Genomic DNA, 25,000 nt, shown 5'->3' with positions numbered 1-25,000 from the left:
CATTATCACATCTGCGAGGAAATTGATAGGATAGATGATGAGAACATTCAAGACGAGATGCTAAGCCAGTGATGATCCTTTTTAAATCACTTGTTCTCTCTAGGCTGGAAATACTGATGTACATTAACATCCCCATTCAAAGCAGGTGAAATTGCAGATCTAGATAATGTGCAGAGAACCTTTACTGTACATGAAAGTTCCATCAAACACCTTAACTACTGGGAATGCTTGGAAGCACTTGACCTGTACTCACTGGAGTGCAAGTGAGAGAGTTATATCATAATCTACACCTGGAAGATTCTGGAGGGATTGGTTCCTAATCTGCACACAGAAATCACTCCTTATGAAAGCAAAAAACTTGGCAGGCGATGCATCATACCTCCAGTGAAAAGTAGGGGCACCACTGGTACACTAAGAGAAAACACAATAAGTGTCTGAGGCCTAGGAGTGTTCAACAGCCTCCCACCAGCCATAAGGGGGCATTACCAATAGACCCCTGGTTATCTTCAAGAGGGAGCTGAACAGATACTTAGTCAGTGCTGGATCAGCCAGGCTGTGGTTTGTACATTGGACTACATGTGGCCAGCAGTAACAGCCTTTTTGATGACTCCTTGATCCACCAGGAGGCCTGGTCGTAGACCGGGCTGTGGGGGCGTTGATCCCTGGAATGCTCTCCAGGTAGACTCCAGGTACCCCCTCCAGCTTTGTTTCTCTTAAAGCCAGGACATCCAACTTTTCATTCATAACATCCACAATCATCTCTTTCTTATCATTCACACAACAACCATGCATTCAAACATCCCACTTTGATGGTTTTCTTCTTTTTCTTCTTAGTAAGTTATAAAGGAAAATGAGTTACTAGCCCATTGCTCCCTGCATTTTAGTTGACTTTTACAACATGCAAGGCTTAAAGAGGAAAGATTCTTATTCCACTTCCCCATGGATATGACAAAAAAAAAACAATAAGAACAAGAACTATTAAAATAAAATCAAGGAAAACTCAGACGAGTGTGTATATATTAAAAAAATATCACTTAACAAATTAAAGGTAATAAAAAAAATAAAGGATTGATCCTTCCCATACATTTTTACAATCAAACTTTATCTACAAATATGTAGAGATTAGAGATATCCGAACCACGTTTGTCATGAACTGGATGGACGATACTGACTACATATCTTTAGCTGTGATACATGGTAAACACATGTATTGGATATCATTACCACCCAAAAGGCATTGTGGTCTGGTTATGTCTGTAATTTAGTACATCATTTATGATTGGGTTATTATGAAAATTACAAGCTTTAGCACAGGAGATTGATATATCTTATTTCACACTCTAGGAAATGCCCTAAATCAACAAATAACTGACTATAACCCATTAGTACAACGTTGCACATTGTAACAGAGTCAAGAGCTGTGTTTTCTTAATAGAAGAAGTCTCATTAACTTTTTCATTGTCCATGCTGTAATACTATGTGTTTGAGGACATTGTTGGTGCCGTTGGTGCCATAGTACTACACTATGAGCTCAGCTCACTCAGATAAGCTGTGAATGGTAAATTTGGGCTTAGATATGAAAGAATGGGTCTGTGTGGTAAGTGTGCGCCTCGTAAAAAATCCTGCAGGACACAGTTCATGAGGAAATAATGCAACAGTGTTTTTGGTTTAAAACAGAGACTTTGTGGTGTATTTTCGTATAGTTTTTATGGTTGTATTCTCAGTTTCTTTGTCTCATTTGATAGAATGGAAGATATGAAAATAGAGATGATTTTGATTGGTTTCAAGATTGAAATTGAGCTCAAAGTAGCGGAAATGTTCAGTTTTGCCGTTATTCAAGGGTAAACAAATCACATCACTTGTCCAATACACATCCAACTGGTGGGTCTAATATGCATTCATGAATGTGCTGATATTATTTATACAATTATTACAATATTGCATAACAGTAAATCTTCTAATTTTTTGGTGAATAAAAAATAAAAATGGAATTCATAAGTAAAGCCTGAGAACATAACTAATGAACAGAGGAAATGTTATTTTAGTGCCAGGAATGCTTGCATTGTTTATTCTAAAATTTGCATATTTTAAAATTTGTGTGAAATTGGCCAAATTACCAATTTCTGATCACTTTATTGGGTACCTGTAAGAGTAGATTAGGCTTTTTTGTGCAAAGTTTATAAAATGGAAGACATACTAGTGAAATAGCTAAGAATTTGGCTTAACCCTTTTAGGGTCCAGAGGCCAATTTTCAAAGTGCACACCAGGGTCCAAGAATTTTCAAAAAATAATTTTGTTATTTTTTCTTATGAAATGGTAGAGAATCTTTTTCTGAAGGTAATAAAACAAAAAGTATGAAATTTGATGGAAAATTGACGAAATTATGCTCACGAATTTTGATGTGTCAGCGATATTTACACATCGGCAATTTTGCCGACTTTGATTCCCATTTTAGGCCAATTATATTATTCCAGTCGACCAAATTCTTAGCTATTTCACTAGTATTACTTCTATTCTATCGATTGAGCACAAGAAATCGCCAAGTCAATTGTTTCAACTACAAAATAGCGATCGGAAATTGGCAATTTGGCCAATTTAATGCAAAGCTCAAAATATTCCAATTTCAAAATAGGGTCCAGAATAAACAATGCAGTCATTCCTGGAACTAAACTAACATTTCCTCTGTTCATTAGTTACGTTTTCAGGCTTTACAAATGAATTCCATTTTGATTTTTTGTTCACATAATGAATTTTTATTCAAACCAGAAAATAGAAGATTTACTCTTATGCAATAATCATATAAATAATATCACCACATTTGTGAACATATATTAGACCCACCAGCTGGTGTGTATTACACTTGTGGGATCATTTGTTTACTCTTGAGCATCTGCAAAAATTTAACATTTTCTGCTACTCTGAGCTCAGTTTCAAGCCATTTCCAGTACTAAAACCAATCAAAATCATCTCTATTTCTGTAATATATTTTCCATTCTATCAAATGAGACCAAGAAATCGCAAATACAACTATAAAAACATACGAAAAAACACTGCAAGTCGCTGTTTTAATCGAAAATTATGGTCTCAGTATTTTTTCTCTCATGCACTGTGGGCTGCAGGATTTGTTTTATGTGGTGCACACATACCACATAGATGTATTCTTTCATATCTAGGCCCAAATTTACCACTCACAGCTTATCAGAGTGAGCTGAGCTCATGGCGTAGATCTACGGTTTGGACCCTCAAAGAGTTAAAATAGGACTCAAAGTGGGCAAAATTGCTGATGGGTAAATATCGCTGACACAGCAAAATTCACGAAAGCTTAATTTCATCATTTTTCCATCAGATTTGTACTTTTTGTTTTATTACCCTCAGGAAAAACAGATTCTCAACCATTTCACAAGAAGAAATCATTTCTTTTTTTATATTCTTGAATGCTGTGGACAAATTTCAGATCAGAGATCTGGACAATGAAAGGATTAAAGTGCATTGAATCATGTAAAGATTAAAGAAAGAGTAAAGATTTTTTTATTTCAGCATGATAGTGTGTGTGTGTACATAGATGGGTGACATATAGGTGTGCATGCTGAAAGCTCATTAGTATGCAGAACATTTTGAGCAAACTTAAGCCTATTTTAAGCCTAATAAGTCAATAATTAATTGAGTGTTTATATATATGGTCTCTTAAGTGGTTGTAACAATAAATTTAGGAATTACAATTAACACTTTTATTGAGGTTAATTGTTTTAAGGATTATAGGTAATGAGGATTCTAGCATATTAACATGTTTTGAATACATTCAATATATTTGCTATAAGGATTATAAATAATGAGAATAAGTTTACATTGTTTTCCATATGCTTGTGAATATGAAAATACAGTATAGTTTTAGCATATTTATCTGTTGTTGGGATATGTTTGTGAAAGTTTTTTTTTTTTCTACAGTAGTTTTGAAGATACTGAGAGAGAGAATGAGAGAGAGAGAGAATGAGAGAGAGAGAGAATGAGAGAGAGAGAGAATGAGAGAGAGAGAGAATGAGAGAGAGAGAGAATGAGAGAGAGAGAGAATGAGAGAGAGAATGAGAGAGAGAGAGAATGAGAGAGAGAGTGAGAGAGAGTGTGAGAGAGAGAGAGAGTGTGTGTGTGTGTGTGAATGAATGAATGTGTGTGAGTGGCTCTGGAGATTTCTGGCAGGGAGTTATAAATTTTGGGTCATTTCTATGCACAGTGAGTTTTTACAAAGATTAAGACACTGGGTATGTCATAGAGAGTTTTGTGTTGAGTATTTTGTCTATGGGTTCTGTTGCAACTGTCAAGAAAATGCTTAAGGTCAGGATTAATATTAGGATTTATTGTTCTGTATATGTAGGATGCACAGAAGTAGAAGTGAATGTTTTGTATAGTAAGTAAATTTGGCTTTTTGAAGAGTGGACTGTGAGATCATTTGTACTGCGGCCTTTGTTGAGTCATTATTGGCTTGAGGTGATTTGCTGTTGTGGATCCCCAGGCACAAATAGCATAGGTGAGGTAGAGGTAGATCAGTGAGTAGTATAATGTAAGTAGTGCTGTTTGTGGTACATAATAACACATCTTGGAGAGGATGCCAACTGTTTTGGACACATTTTTGTAATGTATTGGATGTGGGAGTTGAATTTCAAGTCACTGTCAAGGTGCAGACCCATAAATTTTCCCTCATTAAGAAGGATGTGGTTTGAGAAAAAAGGTAACTGAGCATTTATCAGAAATGTTTGGAACCAATAGGTTGCCAATTTAGAATTCTTATGTATTGCACACTTGGGCAAAAAATCCAGGTATGGAAATGGACTGGCTTTTACTATGTGCTTTTGTTTGGAATGACAGAATATAACTGGAACAAATTATAATTTTTCTGTCTCATAAAGACGCTAGATAACAGGGATATCTTGCTACTCCTACTTACACTTTGGTCACACTTCACAGACACGCACATGCATATATATATACATACATCTAGGTTTTTCTTCTTTTTCTAAATAGCTCTTGTTCTTCTTTATTTCTTCTATTGTCCATGGGGAAGTGGAAAAGAATCTTTCCTCCGTAAGCCATGCGTGTCATATGAGGCGACTAAAATGCCGGGAGCAATGGGCTAGTAACCCCTTCTCCTGTAGACATTTACTAAAAAAGAGAAGAAGAAAAACTTTATAAAACTGGGATGCTTGAATGTGCGTGGATGTAGTGCAGATGACAAGAAACAGATGATTGCTGATGTTATGAATGAAAAGAAGTTGGATGTCCTGGCCCTAAGCGAAACAAAGCTGAAGGGGGTAGGGGAGTTTTGGTGGGGGGAAATAAATGGGATTAAATCTGGAGTATCTGAGAGAGTTAGAGCAAAGGAAGGGGTAGCAGTAATGTTGAAGGATCAGTTATGGAAGGAGAAAAGAGAATATGAATGTGTAAATGCAAGAATTATGTGGATTAAAGTAAAGGTTGGATGCGAGAAGTGGGTCATAATAAGCATGTATGCACCTGGAGAAGAGAGGAATGCAGAGGAGAGAGAGAGATTTTGGGAGATGTTAAGTGAATGTATAGGAGCCTTTGAACCAAGTGAGAGAGTAATTGTGGTAGGGGACCTGAATGCTAAAGTAGGAGAAACTTTTAGAGAGGGTGTGGTAGGTAAGTTTGGGGTGCCAGGTGTAAATGATAATGGGAGCCCTTTGATTGAACTTTGTATAGAAAGGGGTTTAGTTTTAGGTAATACATATTTTAAGAAAAAGAGGATAAATAAGTATACAAGATATGATGTAGGGCGAAATGACAGTAGTTTGTTGGATTATGTATTGGTAGATAAAAGACTGTTGAGTAGACTTCAGGATGTACATGTTTATAGAGGGGCCACAGATATATCAAATTCAAATTCAAAGTTTATTCTCTATAAAGATTACAGTGTTGAATTTACAGAATTTGGTTGTTGTGTGGTTTACATGTAGTTAAATAATGATTACAGAGTGTACCACTAGAACGCCTAGCATGGCTAGGCATTTCGGGCAGACTTAGTTTAATTCTTTATTTTAAAATATTACAAATTATGAGGTAAGTTGGTATTATGGCTAAGTGACTAAATACTAGTTTGTGAGTTTAGCAATGTGAATGCTTTTGTTTTGGCACAGTACATAGTTTCAGTATTGGAGTATCATAGGATTCATTATTTTAAGATTGAGATTAATATTTCTGTTTATGGTCAAATGGGTGAGTGAGTGTAAGTGTGAACCACCAGGTGGTATTCGTGTAGTTAGTTGATGGGGTTTATCAGGGAGATAAGATGTTTTCTAATGGTAGTTTTGAAGGTGATGAATGTGTCTGCAGTTCTAGAGTTCTCAGGTAGGGTGTTCCAGATTTTAGGGCCTTTGACATACATTGAATTTTTGTAAAGGTTTAGTCGGATATGGGGAATGTCGTAGAAATGTTTGTGTCTGGTGTTATGCCTGTGGGTTCTGTCACAACTATCAAGAAAGCGTTTTAGGTCAAGGTCGATATTGGAGTTTAAGGTCCTGTAGATGTAGATTGCACAGTAGTAAGTGTGGATGTACTGAACAGGGAGTAAGTTTAGATCTATGAAGAGTGGGGGGCTGTGTTACCAGGGATGGGATTTAGTGATTATTCTTACTGCAGCTTTTTGTTAGGTTATTATTGGCTTTAGGTGTGTTGCTGCAGTTGATCCCCAAGCACAAATAGCATAGGTGAGGTATGGATAAATAAGTGAGTGGTATAGTGTGAGAAGGGCATTTTGCGGCACGTAGTATCATATCTTGGAGAGGATCCCAACTGTTTTGGATACTTTTTTGGTTGTGTGTTGGATATGGGTGCTGAAATTCAGGTTGTTGTCAAGGTATAGGCCTAGGAATTTGCCCTCATTATGTCTGGTAATTAGAGTGTTGTCGATCTTAATGTTAATTTGTGCATCTCCTGCTCTGCTACCAAACATAATATAGTAGGTTTTGTCAGTGTTAAGCGTAAGTTTATTGGCTGTCATCCAAGTTTCAAAATCCCTTTTGTCTACACATTCTGGCCACAGTTTCGATCAAGCTCTTAGTCACTCGTTAATAAGGTTTACAATTGAGGATATTAAAGTTGAGTCAATCGAGTGTCTGTGGTCACTTCAAAGAGAAACAGAGCTGACATAAGTCCTGTGTCGGGCTCAGCAAAAACTTCACCTTAATGAAGCTCAATGTCGCTCTGCCACGTCTGTAGGATGACCAGGGGCATTGTAGCACTTAAGGTCTACTGAGAGTGCATGGTGTAACCAGTTATAGTAGATGCCTTACTGGACAGCACACACAAATATCAACATTCTTTTGCCTGAACGAGTTTCAGAGTATACACTAATAAAGGCTTAAGCAATCACCACTAGCATTGGCAACATCAACAAAGAGATAGGCTTATGTCCTGTGAAGTAGGTCCTGCTTGGCATTTTCTTCCAGAACTGTTTCATCACAATTAAACACTTGAGGTTTCAGTCCTTCAGCATGTACTAATTCATGGCCGCTAAGATATGCCGTAACACTATGGATGCTATTCTTAAATCTCTCAAACCAACCTTTGCTGGCCTTAGTTGAGGCATAGCAACTTCCTAGCCTTTTCACATATGATCGCTTGAGAGACGCTATCTCCTGCTAGCTGTTTTTCATTTATCCACACCAATAAGAGTCTCTCAACATCTTCCATCACTTGCGATCTTTGTTTCGAAAACACGGTGGCAACAACAGCTTCCTTGATTGCCGTTTTCTTGCCCACAATAGAAGAGATGGTTGATTTTGGTTTCTTGTACAACCTGACCAGGTCGGTGATACGTACTCCACTTTCATACTTATCAATGATCTCTTTCTTTATTTCAATAGGAATCCTAACCCTTATTGCTGTAGGGTTGGAACTAGAAGCTTTCTTGGGCCCATGGTCACTTATTTTCCAGAAACACCACCGAAAACACTGTAATAATACGAAATATTCCGAGTGTATGCTTGAATGTTACCGCGGAGGCTGGCTGGTAAACAATGGCACAGGCGGCACATGTGAGGCTGGCTGAGGGCCCACATTGGACGCGTCTCGGACGAAGGCCGCTGAGCGGGTTTTTGTCCACTATGCGGGGCAAAATTTTAGGGAACAAAGCGTCCGCTATGCGGATTGTCCGCTATGCAAGGCGTCCGCTATGCGGGGGTCCACTGTATATTAGGTTTTGTCAGTGTTAAGCGTAAGTTTATTGGCTGTCATCCAAGTCGATATTTTGATCAGCTCCTCGTTAACAATGGTGTTGAGGGTGAGAGATGACATAAGTCGTGTCATCAGCAAAGAGAATGGGTAGTTGTAGCTACACTGAGAGTAAAAGGTAGATGGGATACAAGGAGAATAGAAGCATCAGGGAAGAGAGAGGTGAAGGTTTATAAACTAAAAGAGGAGGCAGTTAGGGTAAGATATAAACAGCTATTGGAGGATAGATGGGCTAATGAGAGCATAGGCAATGGGGTCGAAGAGGTATGGGGTAGGTTTAAAAATGTAGTGTTAGAGTGTTCAGCAGAAGTTTGTGGTTACAGGAAAATTGATGCGGGAGGGAAGAGGAGCGATTGGTGGAATGATGTAAGGAGAGTAGTAAGGGAGGAAAAGTTAGCATATGAGAAGTTTTTACAAAGTAGAAGTGATGCAAGGAGGGAAGAGTATATGGAGAAAAAGAGAGAGGTTAAGAGAGTGGTGAAGCAATGTAAAAAGAGAGCAAATGAGAGAGTGGGTGAGATGTTATCAACAAATTTTGTTGAAAATAAGAAAAGTTTTGGAGTGAGATTAACAAGTTAAGAAAGCCTAGAGAACAAATGGATTTGTCAGTTAAAAATAGGAGAGGAGAGTTATTAAATGGAGAGTTAGAGGTATTGGGAAGATGGTGGGAATATTTTGAGGAATTGTTAAATGTTATTGAAGATAGGGAAGCTGTGATTTCGTGTATAGGGCAAGGAGGAATAACATCTTGTAGAAGTGAGCAAGAGCCAGTTGTGAGTGTTGGGGAAGTTCGTGAGTCAGTAGGTAAAATGAAAGGGGGTAAAGCAGCCGGGATTGATGGGATAAAGATAGAAATGTTAAAAGCAGGTGGGGATATAGTTTTGGAGTGGTTGGTGCAATTATTTAACAAATGTATGGAAGAGGGTAAGGTACCTAGGGATTGGCAGAGAGCATGCATAGTTCCTTTGTATAAAGGCAAAGGGGATAAAAGAGAGTGCAAAAATTATAGGGGGATAAGTCTGTTGAGTATACCTGGTAAAGTGTATGGTAGAGTTATTATTGAAAGAATTAAGAGTAAGACGGAGAATAGGATAGCAGATGAACAAGGAGGCTTTAGGAAAGGTAGGGGGTGTGTGGACCAGGTGTTTACAGTGAAACATATAAGTGAACAGTATTTAGATAAGGCTAAAGAGGTTTTTGTGCCATTTATGGATTTGGAAAAGGCGTATGACAGGGTGGATAGGGGGGCAATGTGGCAGATGTTGCAGGCGTATGGTGTAGGAGGTAGGTTACTGAAAGCAGTGAAGAGTTTTTACGAGGATAGTGAGGCTCAAGTTAGAGTATGTAGGAAAGAGGGAAATTATTTCCCAGTAAAAGTAGGCCTTAGACAAGGATGTGTGATGTCACAGTGGTTGTTTAATATATTTATAGATGGGGTTGTAAGAGAAGTAAATGCGAGGGTCTTGGCAAGTGGCGTGGAGTTAAAAGATAAAGAATCACACATAAAGTGGGAGTTGTCACAGTTGCTCTTTGCTGATGACACTGTGCTCTTGGGAGATTCTGAAGAGAAGTTGCAGAGATTGGTGGATGAATTTGGTAGGGTGTGCAAAAGAAGAAAATTAAAAGTGAATACAGGAAAGAGTAAGGTTTTGAGGATAACAAAAAGATTAGGTGATGAAAGATTGGATATCAGATTGGAGGGAGAGAGTATGGAGGAGGTGAATGTATTCAGATATTTGGGAGTGGACGTGTCAGCGGATGGGTCTATGAAAGATGAGGTGAATCATAGAATTGATAAGGGGAAAAGGGTGAGTGGTGCACTTAGGAGTCTGTGGAGACAAAGAATTTCGTCCTTGGAGGCAAAGAGGGAAATGTATGAGAGTATAGTTTTACCAATGCTCTTATATGGGTGTGAAGCATGGGTGATGAATGTTGCAGCGAGGAGAAGGCTGGAGGCAGTGGAGATGTCATGTCTGAGGACAATGTGTGGTGTGAATATAATGCAGAGAATTCGTAGTTTGGAAGTTAGGAGGAGGTGCGGGATTACCAAAACTGTTGTCCAGAGGGCTGAGGAAGGGTTGTTGAGGTGGTTCGGACATGTAGAGAGAATGGAGCGAAACAGAATGACTTCAAGAGTGTATCAGTCTGTAGTGGAAGGAAGGCAGGGTAGGGGTCGGCCTAGGAAAGGTTGGAGGGAGGGGATAAAGGAGGTTTTGTGTGCGAGGGGCTTGGACTTCCAGCAGGCATGCTGGAAGTGAATGGAGTGAATGGAGACAAATGGTTTTTAATACTTGATGTGCTGTTGGAGTGTGAGCAAAGTAACATTTATGAAGGGGTTCAGGGAAACCGGCAGGCCGGGCTTGAGTCCTGGAGATGGGAAGTACAGTGCCTGCACTCTGAAGGAGGGGTGTTAATGTTGCAGTTTAAAAACTGTAGTGTAAAGCACCCTTCTGGCAAGACAGTGATGGAGTGAATGATGGTGAAAGTTTTTCTTTTTCGGGCCATCCTGCCTTGGTGGGAATCAGCCAGTGTGATAATAAAAATAAAAAAAATTATAACAGAGGGAGAATGTAACTCTCCATGGGGAAGTGAAACAGAATTCTTCCTCCATAAGCCATATGTGTCGTAAGAGGTGATTAAAATGCCGGGAGCAAGGAGCTAGTAACACCTTCTCCTGTATACATTACTAAATTTAAAAAGAGAAGCTTTTTTCTTTTTGGGCCACCCTGCTTTGGTGGGATACATCCAGTTGACTGAAAGAGGAAGAATGTAATTGGAATAATTCTCTGAATAGTTTTGCATCATTTGATTTAAGAACTTACCATCTACCTGATATTTAAAGTAGAGAAAAGGAAAGAACTGAGAAATCCACCATTAAGAGAGCATATTACTTTCTGTTGCTAAATATTTCATGATTTTAATTCTTTTCTGTTCTTCACAGCAATTACTTTTGTGGCTCTGGGAACTTCACTGCCTGATACTTTTGCATCCAAAACTGCTGCAGTTCAAGAAAAATATGCTGATAATGCTGTAGGCAATGTGACTGGCAGTAACTCTGTAAATGTATTCCTTGGTCTTGGTGCTCCCTGGTTTATTGCAGCTGTTTACCACCTGTGTGTGGTGAGTGTAAAGCATATTAGTCAGATATTTTATTTGTACCATATTAAAATGTCTGAAAAGTTTTCATTGGTAATAATGTTTTTTTCTTATTTAATTATGCTCATCTGTTCCTATAAATAGGCACTGTCTTCATCTACATAATTGATCACTCTTACTTTCCCCTGTGTTCTCACCATGCTGCTTCCAATATGTCACTTTTCTCTGGTCATATATGGTATACATTCTTCGTTTATAATTTGCACATACTATCATGCATCTAGCTGTTGATAGTTCTAAGGATCAGTGAGTCTTTGCCTGGTCTCCGACCAAGGTTTTTGGCTGATGGCTTGATCAGGTAGGCTGTGTTTATTTCTTGCAGTCTGACATAGGTATCACAGCCTGGCTGATAAAAACTCAGATCTTATCAGTTCCCTTACTTGTGAATGTGTTAAAAAGTCTTAAACCCAGTGTGATTCAAGTTTTCTCTTGCATTTATTTCACTCTTGCTTTTCGTTGAAGCTGTTTTATCCCATCTACCACATTTCCCATTTTAAATGATTATTTTAATATGAAGATCTTCACTGAAAATGTTTTCCTCATATTGAGAGATTTTTTTTTTTTTTTTTAATTGAAGCTCTTTCTGTAAGCAGTTTGGTTCTTCTCATGAAGCTACTAAATGTTGGCTTGAATTCTCCTCTATTTCTTAATCTTTATATTGATTAATCATAATAAATCACGTCACCTTGCAGCTCTTAACTCTCTCATATTTGCAGGGCACCAAATTTGTGGTTAAAGCTGGCAATCTTGGATTTAGTGTAGGTCTGTTCTCAGGCCTCTGTGTGACAGCACTAACTTTCCTTATGGCAAGAAGGTAAGATAATTTTGTTCATTATTAGGAGGCTTCACATTGCAATAAAAGAGTACAGGTGCTCCTCAACTTACGATGGGATTAGGTTCCGACTAACCCATCGTAAGTCAAATATGAATATATGTACATGAATATGATATGTTTTGAAGAATATTACACTCAAAAAATAGTAATATTATAAGTATTCCTTATACATAGTGTTAGAAGACCAAAATAGTAAAAAAATACAATAAAAACAATTTTTTAAACACATTGGCAATTTCCCACCAAGGTAGGGTGGCCCAAAAAGAAAGAAAAAAAACTTTCATCATTCAACACTTTCACCATCACTCATACATAATCACTGTCTTTGCAAAGCCACTCAAATACGACAGCTTAGATGTCCCTCTAAACTGCCAATATTGTGCAACAGCTCATCAGGTCCCAAAAGCCATTTGTCTCCACTCCTATCTAACATGCTTATGCACACTTGCTGGAAGTCCAAAACCCTCACCCACAAAACCTCCTTTATCCCGTCTCTCTAACGTTTTTTGGGGGATGACCCCTCCCCTACCTTCCTTGCCCCACAGATTTATACACTCTCCAAGTCATTCTACTTTGTTCCATTCTCTCTAAATGACCAAACCACCTCAACAGCCCTCTGGTTAATACTTTTAGTAACTCCACACCTCCTAATTTCCACACTATGAATTCTCTGCATAATATTTACACCACACATTGCCCTTAGACACAACATCTCCACTGCCTCAAGCCGCCTCCTCACTGCAACATTTACAACCCATGCTTCACACCCATATAAGAGTGTTGGTACCACTATACTCTCGTACATTCCCTTTGCCTTCATGGTTAACTGTTTTGGTCTCCACAGATTCCTCAACCCACCACTCGCCTTTTTTCCTTCATCATTTCTTTGGTTAATTTCATCCTTCATAAACCCATCTGCTGACAAGTCAGCTCCCAAATATCTGAAAACATTCACTTCTACCATACTTCCTCCAATGTGATATCCAATTTTTCTTTATCTAAATCATTTGATACCCTCATCACCTTACTCTTATCTATGTTCACTTTCAACTTTCTATTTTTACACACCCTCCCAAACTTGTCCACTAACCTTTACAACTTTTCTTTAGAATCCCCTGGAGCACAGTATCATCAGCAGAAAGTAACTATGTAAACTCCCATTTTGTATTTGAATACCCATAATTTAATGCTACCACTCTCCCCAACACCCTAGCATTTACTTCTTTTACAACCCCAGCTGTAAATATGTTAAACAACCATGGTAACATTACACATCCCTGTCTAAGACCTACTTATACTGGGAAGTAATCTCCCACCAGGGGCTCTGGTGGCCTGGTGGTTAACGCTCTCGCTTCACACGGTGAGGGCCTGGGTTCGATTCCCAGCCAGAGTAGAAACATTGGACGTGTTTCTTTCCACCTGTTGTCTATGTTCCCCATCAGTAAAATGGGTACCTGGGTGTTAGTCGACTGGTGTGGGTCGCATCCTGGGACACTGACCTAAGGAGGCCTGGTCACAGACCGGGCCGCGGGGGCGTTGACCCCCGGAACTCACTCCAGAACTCACTCCAGATACACACCCTAACCTGAGCCTCACTCTCCTCATAAAAATTCTTTACAGCAGTTAGTAACTTACTACCTATTTCATACACTTGGAACATCTGCCACATTGCTCCCCTATCCACTCTGTCATATGCCTTTTCTAAATCCATAGATGCAATGAAAACTAACCTACCTTTTTCTAATTACTGTTCACATATGTGCTTCACTGTAAACACCTGAACTACTCATCCCTATGCATTCTAAAGCCTCCTTGCTCATTTGCAATCCTGCTGTCTGTCTTACCTTTGATTCTTTCAATAAAAACCCTACCATACACTTTACCTGGTATGCTCAGTAAACTTATTCCCCTCTAATTTTTACAAACTCTCTTGTCTCCCTTCCCTTTATATAAAGGAATTATTCATGCTCTCTGCCAATCCCTAGGTACCTTCCCCTCTTTCATACATTTATTAAACAAAAATACCAACCACTCCAACACTATAACTCCCCCTGCTTTTAACATTCTGTCATGATCCCGTCAGTTTCAGCTGCTTTACCCCCTTTCAGTTTACGTAATGCCTCGCTCACCTCCTCCACACTCACATCCTGCTCCTCTTCACTCCTAAAATATGTTATACCTCCCTGGCCAGGGCATGAAATTACTCCCTCCCTTTCTTCATTGACATTTAAAAGTTGCTCAAAATATTCCCACCATGTACCCAATACCTCCAGCTCCCCATCTACTAACTCCCCTACTCTGTTTTTAACTTGACAAATCCATTCATTCCTTAGGCTTTCTGGTTTATCTCGCTCCAAAATTTTTTCTTTGACAGTGCCTCTCCCACTCTAACATTTGTTCTCCTTTTGCACTCTCACCACTCTGTTCACCTTTCTTTTACTCTCCATATACTCTGCCCTTCTTATATCATTTTTACTTTGTAAAAACCTCTCATAACCTACCTTTTTCTCTTTTATCACACCCTTTACCTCATCATTTCACCAATCACTCCTCTTTCCTAATACACTCACCCTGCTATAGCCACAAACTTCTGTCCCACATTCTAATGCTGAATTTTTAAAACTATCCCATATTTCTTCAATCCCCCCACTACCCATACTTGTGCTAGCCCATCGTTCTGCCAGTTATTTTGTATATATTCCATACATTCCGAGTAAAGTCAGGCTGAGGATTTCCCCATGTTTTAAGTGTTATAACATCTTTAAACACATTTAACATATAATTTGAGAAAAACAATTACTATAATTTGGCGTCAGTAATATTGCTAGCCCATTTATGCTGCTGTTGCCAATGAGTGATCATTTTTTTGCCAACCTTAACATGCTATAAAATTGTAAGTTTTTATCAGATTCCACTCATTTTAGTTTTATTCAGTTTAGAAAAAAAATTTTTTTTTTTCATTCTATAAGAATTTTTTTTTTTTTTTCAAAATCTTCCAAATAATAAATGTCCTGAACTGTACATAAATGTCCTTTTCCAGTTTGTAAGTATCAGCATACCATTTGCAACTGTATTGGGCTCACTTTATGTGCAATAGGCCAGGAATGCATTTATAACATATACAGAGAACCCTCCCTTTTCGTTGGGCTCTGTTTTCACGAATTTCAGTTATCGTCGACTTTTTTTTGTGAAAATATTGGCTCAGTTTTCGTTACTTTCTTCCATTCTCATCGGTGGTATGGAACATATCTGAGTGTGCCCGCGTGCGCACAACCTCCCACACATGCACTCTGAGGCAGTGTCGCTTTGTTTCTCAGTGAATGAACATTATCCTGTGAGGTCATGGGAAACATTTCATAATTCATTTTTTTTGCACTTGTTTATTCTGTGTTACTGCTAAATAAATCACCATGGGCCAAAAGAAAGCTGCTAGTGCCAGTCCTTTGGTAAAGAAGGTGAGAAACATGATAGAATTAAAGAAAAAGATTGTAGAAAAATATGAAAGTGGTGGTAGTAGAGGGTGGCAGTGATAGTAGTAGAGGGTGGTGGTGGTAGTGATAGTGGTAGGGATGGTGGTAGAGAGTGGTAGTAATGGTGGTAGAAGTTGTGATGGTGGTAGTGGTTGTCATGGTGGTAGAGGGTGGTAGCAGTTGTGATGGTGGTAGAGGGTGGTAGTGGTTGTGGTGGTTGTAGAGGGTGGTAATGGTTGTGATGGTGGTAGAGGATGGTAGTGATTGTGATGGTGGTAGAGGGTAGAGCAGCAAGAGCTCTCTGGACACTTTTTTTTTGTGCTACAGGGATCCAGTGACTCTTAAGCTGGTCCTAGTACCATTAAAAAACGAAGAAGGGAAGTAACCCAGGCTAAGGACTTGGTACCTGAAATCTTTATGGAAGGAGATTCCCCTCCCAAACAATAATCAGTCCTCTTTGTCTTCCATACACCAACAAGAGTCTTCAGTAAAGGTAAGTATGATGTTCAATGTTCATTTATACATGTTATTAGTTCTTCGTAATATATTTGTCATTCTTTTCTGTATGTAAATCTCTATTTAATCTCTTAAAAAAAATATTTAATACTTTTGGGAGTCGGGAGTGGATTAATTAGATTTATATTATTTCATATGGGGAAAATGGTTTCAGTTTTCTTCAATTTCACATTTCATCAGACTCTCTGGAACGGATTAAAGATGAAAAGGGAGGGTCCACTGTAGTGTGGGGCACCTTGTGTTGAAATGCCTGAAAATTAATGTATAAATCACTTGCCATACATTTACTTTTACATGTTTGTACAAATGAGCTATGTAGAAAATCTGAAAACACTTAAAATGGTGTTGTTGGTTAATAGGATAAAAAAAGACATGACAACCACATTTTTTTTTAACATGTCGGCCATCACGTTCACCATCATTCACACACAATCACTGTCTTTACAGAGGCACTCAGATATGACAGTTTAGATATCACTCCAAATAGATTTAAAAGGATATGAGAAAATTAAAATTTCTCGGCATCATCAACAGGGAGAACAGTCACCTACAGTGTTAAATTGAGAAAAAAAAACTAGTGCTGAAAAAAATAAATGAAAATTTGGCCTTTATAAATTCTGCGTGCTTGTTGATAGAGTGGGCAGTCCAACAGAATGTGGTTAACAGGTACTGGAACTTGACAATTCTCACAGAGAAGAACAGGACACCTCTCCATGAGATACCTGTGAGTAAGACGAGTGTGGCAGATGCAAAGATGGGAGAGAGTAGTCCCCCAACCTTGACATTGATGGCAAGAAGACAGCCTGAAACCTATACAGTGGACCCTCGGGTAACAATGCCATCGGATAGCGATAAAATCGGATACCGATGCGTTTTTGCGTAAAAATATTGGCTCAGCCAACGATGACAAGCTCAGTTAAGAACATTTGTCCCGGACGCGTCCGCATGGCCTGGGCCACCCCCGGCTGCCCAGCCACTATGTACAGGCAGTGTGCCATTGTTTACAAGCCAGGGCGGACGGTTCCACGCATACATGCGATACATTTTGTATTACATGTATTCCATTGTTTTTAGTGCTTGTAACTGCTAAATAAGCCCCCATGGGCCAACCCTGTTGTAAAAAGGGTGAGAAATACTGTCGAATTGAAGAAAGAGATAATCGCAAAGTACAAAAGTGGAGTGCGTGCCTCCGAACTGGCCCTGTTGTATAACAAACCCCAGTCAACTATCGCTACTATCTTGGCCAACAGAAAGGCAATCAAGGAAGCTGTTGTTGCGAAGGTGCACGTATGCTTACAAAACAGAGATTGTAAATACTCGAAGATGTGGAGAGATTGTTGTTGGTGTGGATTAACGAGAAATAATTATCAGGAGATAGTGTTTCACAGTCAATCATATGTGAAAAGGCAAGGCAGTTACATGCGGATCTCATTAAGAAAATGCCTGGAACTAGTGCTGATGTTAGTGAATTTAAGGCCAGCAAAGGTTGGTTTGAGAGATTTAAGAATCCAAAAAGCAGCTGAAAAATATGTGCAGGACTTTCAGGGGTACATAGAGGCTGAAAAATTAAAACCCCAACAAGTGTTCAGTTGTGATGAAACAGGCCTGTTTTGGAAGAAAATGCCAAACAGGACCTACATTACTCAGGAGGAAAAGAACTTGCTACCTAAAGCCCTTAAGGAAGGGGAATTACCCTTCCAAACAATAATACACCTCCATCATCTCCCCATCTCCCATCTCATCACTCATGAATAAATCTTCAATAAAGGTAAGTGTCATTTATTCTTCATGTCTTATTGTTTTCTGTGTAGGAAAATGTATATTTCATGTGAAAAAAAAATTTAATACTTTTGGGTGTCTGGAATGGATTAATTGGATTTCCATTATTTCTTATGGGGAAAATTAAATTGAATAACAAAATCGGTTAAGAACAAGCTCTCTGGAACGGATTAAAATCATTACCCGAGGGTCCACTGTACTCGGTTTAGCCCTTGGACTGTTTTGGTCGTATATATTTGTCTTGTGAGGCACCATGTTTGATGTATATATACTCATAAATTCTAGTGGCTTCAAATCAAGCAGGAGAAAGCTGGTAGGCCCACATGTGAGAGAATGGGTCTGTGTGGTCAGTGTGCACCATATAAAAAAAATCCTGGAGCACGCAGTGCATAATGAGAAAAAAAAACTCCGACCGTTTTTTTTTATTAAAATGCCGACTTTGTGGTTTATTCTCATATAGTATTTATGGTTGTATTCTCGTTTTCTTGGTCTCATTTGATAGAATGGAAAACATATTATAGAAATAGAGGTGGTTTTGATTGGTTTTACTATAAAAAGAACCTGGAAATGGAGCTCAAAGTAGGGGGAATGTTTGATTTTTGCCGATGTTCAAAAGTAAACAAATGATGTCATTGTCCAATAAATGTCCAACTAGCCATTCTAATATGCAGTCATGAATGGGTTGACATTATTTGTACAATTATTACAGTATTGGAGTAGTCTGCATAACAGTAAATCTTCTATTTTTTGTTTGAATAAAAATTCAAAATTTAAAGCAAGATTAATATCAGAGGGGCCTGGAGATGTGACTGATGAACAAAGAAAATGTTATTTTAGAGCCAGGAATGTCTGCATTGTTCATTCTGGACCTTATTTTGAAATTCATATTTTTTAATTTTCATGAAATTGGCCAAATTGCAAATTTCTGACCACGTTATGGGGTAGTTGAAATCGGTAAATGGGCAGTTTCTTGTACTCAATCGATAGAAAAAATGGAGTTCTAAAGAAACAGCTATGAGTTAGGTCGACTGGAACAATGGAATTAGCCGAAAATAGGGGTCAAAGTGGGCGAAATCGCCGATTTGTAAATATCGCCGAGGTCACTAACTTCGCGAGAGCGTAATTCCGTCAGTTTTCCATCAAATTTTGTTTTTTTTGGTGTCATTACAATCAGGAAAAGATTCTCTATCATTTCACAAGAAAATAATTTTTTTTTTTTAAATTTTGCGACACCAGGAGACACCTCAGGATTGGGGGTTACGACAGTCAAGGGGTTAATAGAATGAAGTTTGTTATAAAACAGATCAGACCAGCGTTATTGCCAACAGGTGCGAAGGTGGATAGCAATTACAACAAAATAGTCCGTGAATGGAACACCTCTATATGAAACTGGGAGGTCGTGTACTGCTGGCCGTGCAGCACTGTCTGCCTGTTCATTGCCCTGTATGTCAACATAAGCAGGGACCCAATAAAAAACAAAATCTTTGCGTCTACTAGAGATATGGTGTAACCAAATTAGGATATGAAGAACTTGGGGGTGAGGTGTATCAAATTTCTGTATAGCCTGTAAAGCACTAAGTGAGTCTGAAACGACCACAAATGGTGACACAGGCATAGATGCAATATGGATAAGTGCTACAAGAATGGCATATAATTCAGCCATAAAAGTACTAGCCAAGGATAAATACCCTCGCATGACACTGTCTGGAACCACTGCTGCGAATCCGACGCCGTCAGAAGACTTAGAACCATCGGTGTACACTGAGATGGCATGAGAATGAGAGTGGAAGTGGTCAAGAAAAAGAGTAGGAAGCCAATGTAGGTACAGTGGACCCCCGGTTAACGATATTATTTCATTCCAGATGTATGTTCAGATGCCAGTACTGACCGAATTTGTTCCCATAAGGAATATTGTGAAGTAGATTAGTCCATTTCAGACCCCCAAACACACTTACATAAATACACTTACATAATTGGTCACATTGGGAGGTGATCGTTAAGCGGGGGTCCACTGTAGTTGGGTTTTTGCACATGGCAGTGGGAAAGACCAGACTCGAACAGCTGGAACTTCCCAAGGGGGCAGGGAAAAGTGAGATGCTACATGAACATAGAAAGGTGGTAACTAAGGAGAAGACAAGAGTGAATGTAGGCAGAGAGAAAAGGGACGGAGTAAACAGGGGCGATGAACAAATAAAGAACGTCTTCTAACATCATTGACTATCCTATATAATGAAGGATTGTAGTGGTCATAGAGGACAAGATAGTTCCCAATTTCTATGGCAGCTTTGAAGGGTTCTACGACATCAACTCCAGCAACCCGCAAAACAGGAGCTGGGTCCGGAGTGTACTTACCACACAATTTCTGCACCTTTTTCCAAATCGCGCACATAGGGGAAGACAAGGTAATGGTAGACACGTAGTCTTGCCAGCAAGCATGTATGACGTGGCAAGCAACTACCCATGCCCGCTTAAAATCCAACAGACACTCCGCGGTATGGTTATATCGATAATGGCCCCACGCAGCATGTTTTAAACACTGCATGAAAGCATGTAGGAGACCACCAAGGTACCCATGTCTGAGAATGTCTACCTGAGGTTTGGGGGATAGAACATGTTGCCGCAGTTAGGACTAAGGTCGAAAATTGGTGCGCCAGTTCATCAATAGATGACGAAAGGGGTCCTCACAGCAGGTGGTAAGATGGGAATATAAGTCCCAATCTGCTCGAGCAAATTGCCAATGAGGGCTACAAAATGGTCGGGTATGTGTAGTAGAAGTAAGAAGGATAGGAAAGTGATCATTATCATATAAATCTGGAAGAACAGACCACCTGAAATCAAGTGCAATGGGCGAGGAACAGATAAAAAGATCACTGCAAGAGAGAGACTGAGTGCGAGAGCCAATTCGATTGAGAGAGTAACTGATGACTTGTCTAGGAATTTAAACTGATAGATTATAGAGGGATGGGTGTTTGTGGGAAACAATCAGGCTGCAGCATTAGTGTTAAAAACAGCAGTTATTACTGGGATACCTCAGGGATATGTTTAAAAGACAATATTCAAAATAAAGTTGCTAGTAATGACAAATTAATTGATCAACAAACAAAGAGAGATAGTAGAGGGCAACAAGTGACTAACTCCCTTAAGGTTTACTATACAAATAGTAGGAGTCTAAGAATTAAGATAGATGAGCTAAGATTACTTGCAAGTGTAGGTAATATAGATATTATTGGTATAACAGAGACCTGGTTCAGCCTGAAAGATAGAGAAATGTCTTCTGAATGCAACATACAGGGTTATAAACTATTCCACACTGATAGGGTCAACTGGAAGGGTGGTGGAGTGGCGATGTTTGTCAGAGAAAATTTAAATCGTTGTCTTAGACATGATATAAGATTAGAAACATCGAACACAGAATCTATTTGGCTACAGTTTCTCGAGGGACGAGACAAATTAATTTTGGGTGTGATTTATAGGCCCCCAAACGTTGATAGGGAGTGCAGTAAGCTGTTATGGGACGAAATTCATAAGGCATCTAGATATGAAAATTTTGTGATAATGGGAGATTTTAACTTTAAACAAATTGATTGGAACAATATGACAGGAAATCTTGAGCCTAGTGACTTTCTTGAAACGGTTCAGGATTGCTTGTTAGAACAGGTTGTGACACAACCAACTAGAAGAAACAATCTGCTTGACTTGGTTCTTGCCAACAAAGATTCACAAATTAATAATCTTGAGGTTAATGATGAGCTTGGGGAAAGTGATCACAAATCACTTAGTTTCAATATATCATGGAATCACCCAGATAACTGCAATCAAATCTCTGTCCCAGATTTTTGCTTGGCCGACTTCATGGGACTGAAAAATTACCTGGGTGGGCTAAATTGAGATGTCCTGACTATGGGTCAGGTAGGTGATCTTGGTTGCCAATATGACGTTTTTCAGAGCATAGTTCTAGCTGCCCAGACAACTTTTGTTCCAAGTAGGGAAATTAGCTCTAACAAAAATGATCCCAGATGGATGAACAATAGATTAAAACATCTCATTGGTCAAAAGAGAGGCATATATAGGCATATCAAAAGAGGGGATGGGCAGTTAAGAAATCAATATATTCAATTAAAGAGAGAAATAAGGAAAGGAATAAGAAAAGCAAAAAGGGATTATGAGACTAAGGTCGCAAGGAATTCAAAGACTAACCCAAAAGGGTTCTTTCAGGTATACAGAAGTAAGATTAGGGACAAGATAGGCCCACTTAAGAGTAACTCTGGTCAGATCACTGACAGTGATAAGGATATGTGTGAAGTTCTCAATACCTACTTCCTCTCAGTTTTCACCCAGGAAAATACTAATGATATTCCTGAAATAATAGATTATGTAGAACAGGATGATGATAAACTATACAAGATTGTGGTAACTAGTGACATGGTCCTCAGACAAATAGAGAAACTAAAACCTAACAAATCCCCAGGTCCTGATGAACTGTTTGCAAGGGTGTTAAAAGAATGTAAAGAGGAACTTAGCATACCTTTGGCTAATCTTTTTAACATATCACTACAAACTGGCATAGTGCCTGATAAGTGGAAAATGGCAAATGTAATACCTATTTACAAGGCAGGTGACAGGTCCTTGGCTTCAAACTGTAGACCAATAAGCCTTACCTCCATAGTGGGAAAATTTATGGAATCAATAATTGCCGAAGCAATTCGTAGCCATCTTGATAGGTACAGATTGATTAATGAATCTCAACACGGTTTTACAAAGGGGCATTCCTGTCTTACAAATTTACTAATTTTTTTCACTAAGGTGTTTGAGGAGGTAGATCATGGTAATGAATATGATATTGTGTATATGGACTTAAGTAAGGCTTTCGATAGAGTTCCACACCAGAGGCTATTGAGGAAACTTAAGGCACACGGAATAGGAGGAGAAATTTTTTCCTGGGTAGAGGCATGGCCGACAAATAGGCAGCAGAGTGTTTGCACAAATGGGGAGAAATCAGACTGGGGGCACGTCACAAGCGGTGTTCCTCGGGGTTCAGTGTTGGGGCCGTTGTTGTTCACAATTTACATAAATGACGTAGATGAGGGAATAAATAGCGACATAAGCAAATTTGCTGATGACACCAAAATAGGCCGTCCAATTCATTCTAATGAGGACACTAGAGCACTCCAGGATAATTTGAATAGACTGATGCAATGGTCGGAGAAGTGGCAGATGCAATTTAATATTGACAAATGCAAATTTCTAAATGTTGGACAGGAAAATAACCATGCCACATATAAACTAAATAATGTAGATCTTAATACTACTGATTGCGAAAAGGATTTAGGAGTTCTGGTTAGCAGTAATCTAAAACCAAGACAACAGTGCATTAGTGTTCGCAATAAAGCTAACAGAATTCCTGGCTTCATATCTTGAAGTATAAATAATAGAAGTCCTCAGGTTGTTCTTCAACTCTATATATCCTTGGTTAGACCTCATTTAGACTATGCTGCTCAGTTCTGGTCACCATATTACAGAATGGATATAAATGCTCTGGAAAACGTACAGAGGGACTGAGGGCTCTGAATCTGCACTCTCTCGAAAGGCGTAGAATTAGGTGTATAAATGGAAAACAGGAATAAATAAAGGGGATGTAAATATTTTTTTATTTTTTTTATTATCACACTGGCCAATTCCCACCAAGGCAGGGTGGCCCGAAAAAGAAAAACTTTCACCATTTATTTATTTATTTATTTATTTAGTAATTTTAGCATACATACAGAGGTACAAAAAATACAGGTAAGAGCAGCATGCCAAAGCCACTTATATGCATAGCATTATGGGCTGGCTTAAAATTAAGTTAAGATTAACTAAGCAATGATGAAATCAGTGATAAAACATTATTGTAAACAGATAACTATAAAGCACAAATGAGTATTACAAAGACAGGTCATATGGTTGCATGCATTGCTGTACATTCAGTCGAATGGAGTATTCTGTTAGGTAGTGTATTTAAAAAAATATGGGATATAAATTTAAGGTTCAGTTATTCATATTTTTTTGGGTTTGAGGAGTAAGGATCTTTAAAAAATTTAATTTTAAAAACGGGTAGTTTTTTTTTATATTTCAAATGAATTTCCCGATTTTATTTTTTGTATTGAGTTTTTCAATGAGATGGACACGAGGGAAAATCAAAGAGTGATCGGGCCCTTTTGTTATGGCATTTTTCTGTTGAGGTTTGGGGAGATTTTTGGAGGGAAAACAGAAATGTTTCCATGTATGTAAAGGTGCAGAATAATATGATGTTTTGTATGGTGAGAGGGGGGTTTTAATATTGGGGGGTGCGCCTGTAGTGAGAATTTGTTTTCATTCAACTGCAGCCCTTTTTTGGGGAAAGGGCTAGATTTAATTGTTGTTTAGCCCCATGCACAAATTCCAAGGTAGATAGGGGAAATAAGAGGGATAAAGGGCCCGGAGGGCGACTTGGGGGCATAAAACGACTATAGATGACAGTCTAAATTTTCAGAAATTTTTTGTAATGTGTATGAAATTTTAGTCTATTATCAAGGTGGGTTCCCAAAAATTTTCCTTGTTAGCTTTGTATAGGGACTTTTATTTAGTTAAGAGGAATCGGCCTGTTACCAAACAAAAGAAGGAATGTTTAGGAAAATTTTTTAGTCCTCATCCAGGGTATTTTCTGAATTTGTGTTTAAGTATTCAGGGGCTGGGGTCGGAGAGAAGACGAGGGTTTTTCTGCAAAAAATGTTTTGAGTAATTGCGGCAGGTAGGGCATTTTGGATAGAGAAAAAGAGGCCAAGGGCCTTGAACCAACTGAATTGGTTTAGCGGGAAAAGCGCCCCATTTTTGCCACACATATTGGCTTCTGTTGCTGAGGTTTACTTGAGGTAGTTGAGGGGGTGCCCTCTAAAACCTTTTGGGGCAATTTTTTGTGGGGCAAGTCATTCAACTGTATCAAAAATTTTCGAAATCAAGAAATCCGTGGGGCTTCTTTTTTTCATTG

General features: G+C 38.8%; 1 protein-coding gene across 10 annotated transcripts in view; it reads left to right on the top strand.

The window, feature by feature from the left end:
• LOC128693470 (sodium/calcium exchanger Calx) overlaps window positions 1-25,000 on the top strand; it is a 386,089-nt gene that overhangs the window by 354,901 nt on the left and 6,188 nt on the right. For all 10 annotated transcript variants that reach the window (XM_070097314.1, XM_070097312.1, XM_070097307.1 and 7 more), the window contains 2 exons: window positions 11,183-11,361; window positions 12,114-12,211. In XM_070097314.1, the coding sequence (XP_069953415.1) occupies window positions 11,183-11,361; window positions 12,114-12,211 (277 nt within the window). The remainder of the gene's footprint in view (window positions 1-11,182; window positions 11,362-12,113; window positions 12,212-25,000) is intronic.

Source organism: Cherax quadricarinatus, chromosome 57 (assembly GCF_038502225.1).
Source record: "Cherax quadricarinatus isolate ZL_2023a chromosome 57, ASM3850222v1, whole genome shotgun sequence".
In the NCBI taxonomy this organism is placed as follows: domain Eukaryota; kingdom Metazoa; phylum Arthropoda; class Malacostraca; order Decapoda; family Parastacidae; genus Cherax; species Cherax quadricarinatus.
The sequence above is the reverse complement of the archived record's forward strand: the minus strand, read 5'-3'. Positions and strand labels throughout refer to the sequence as shown.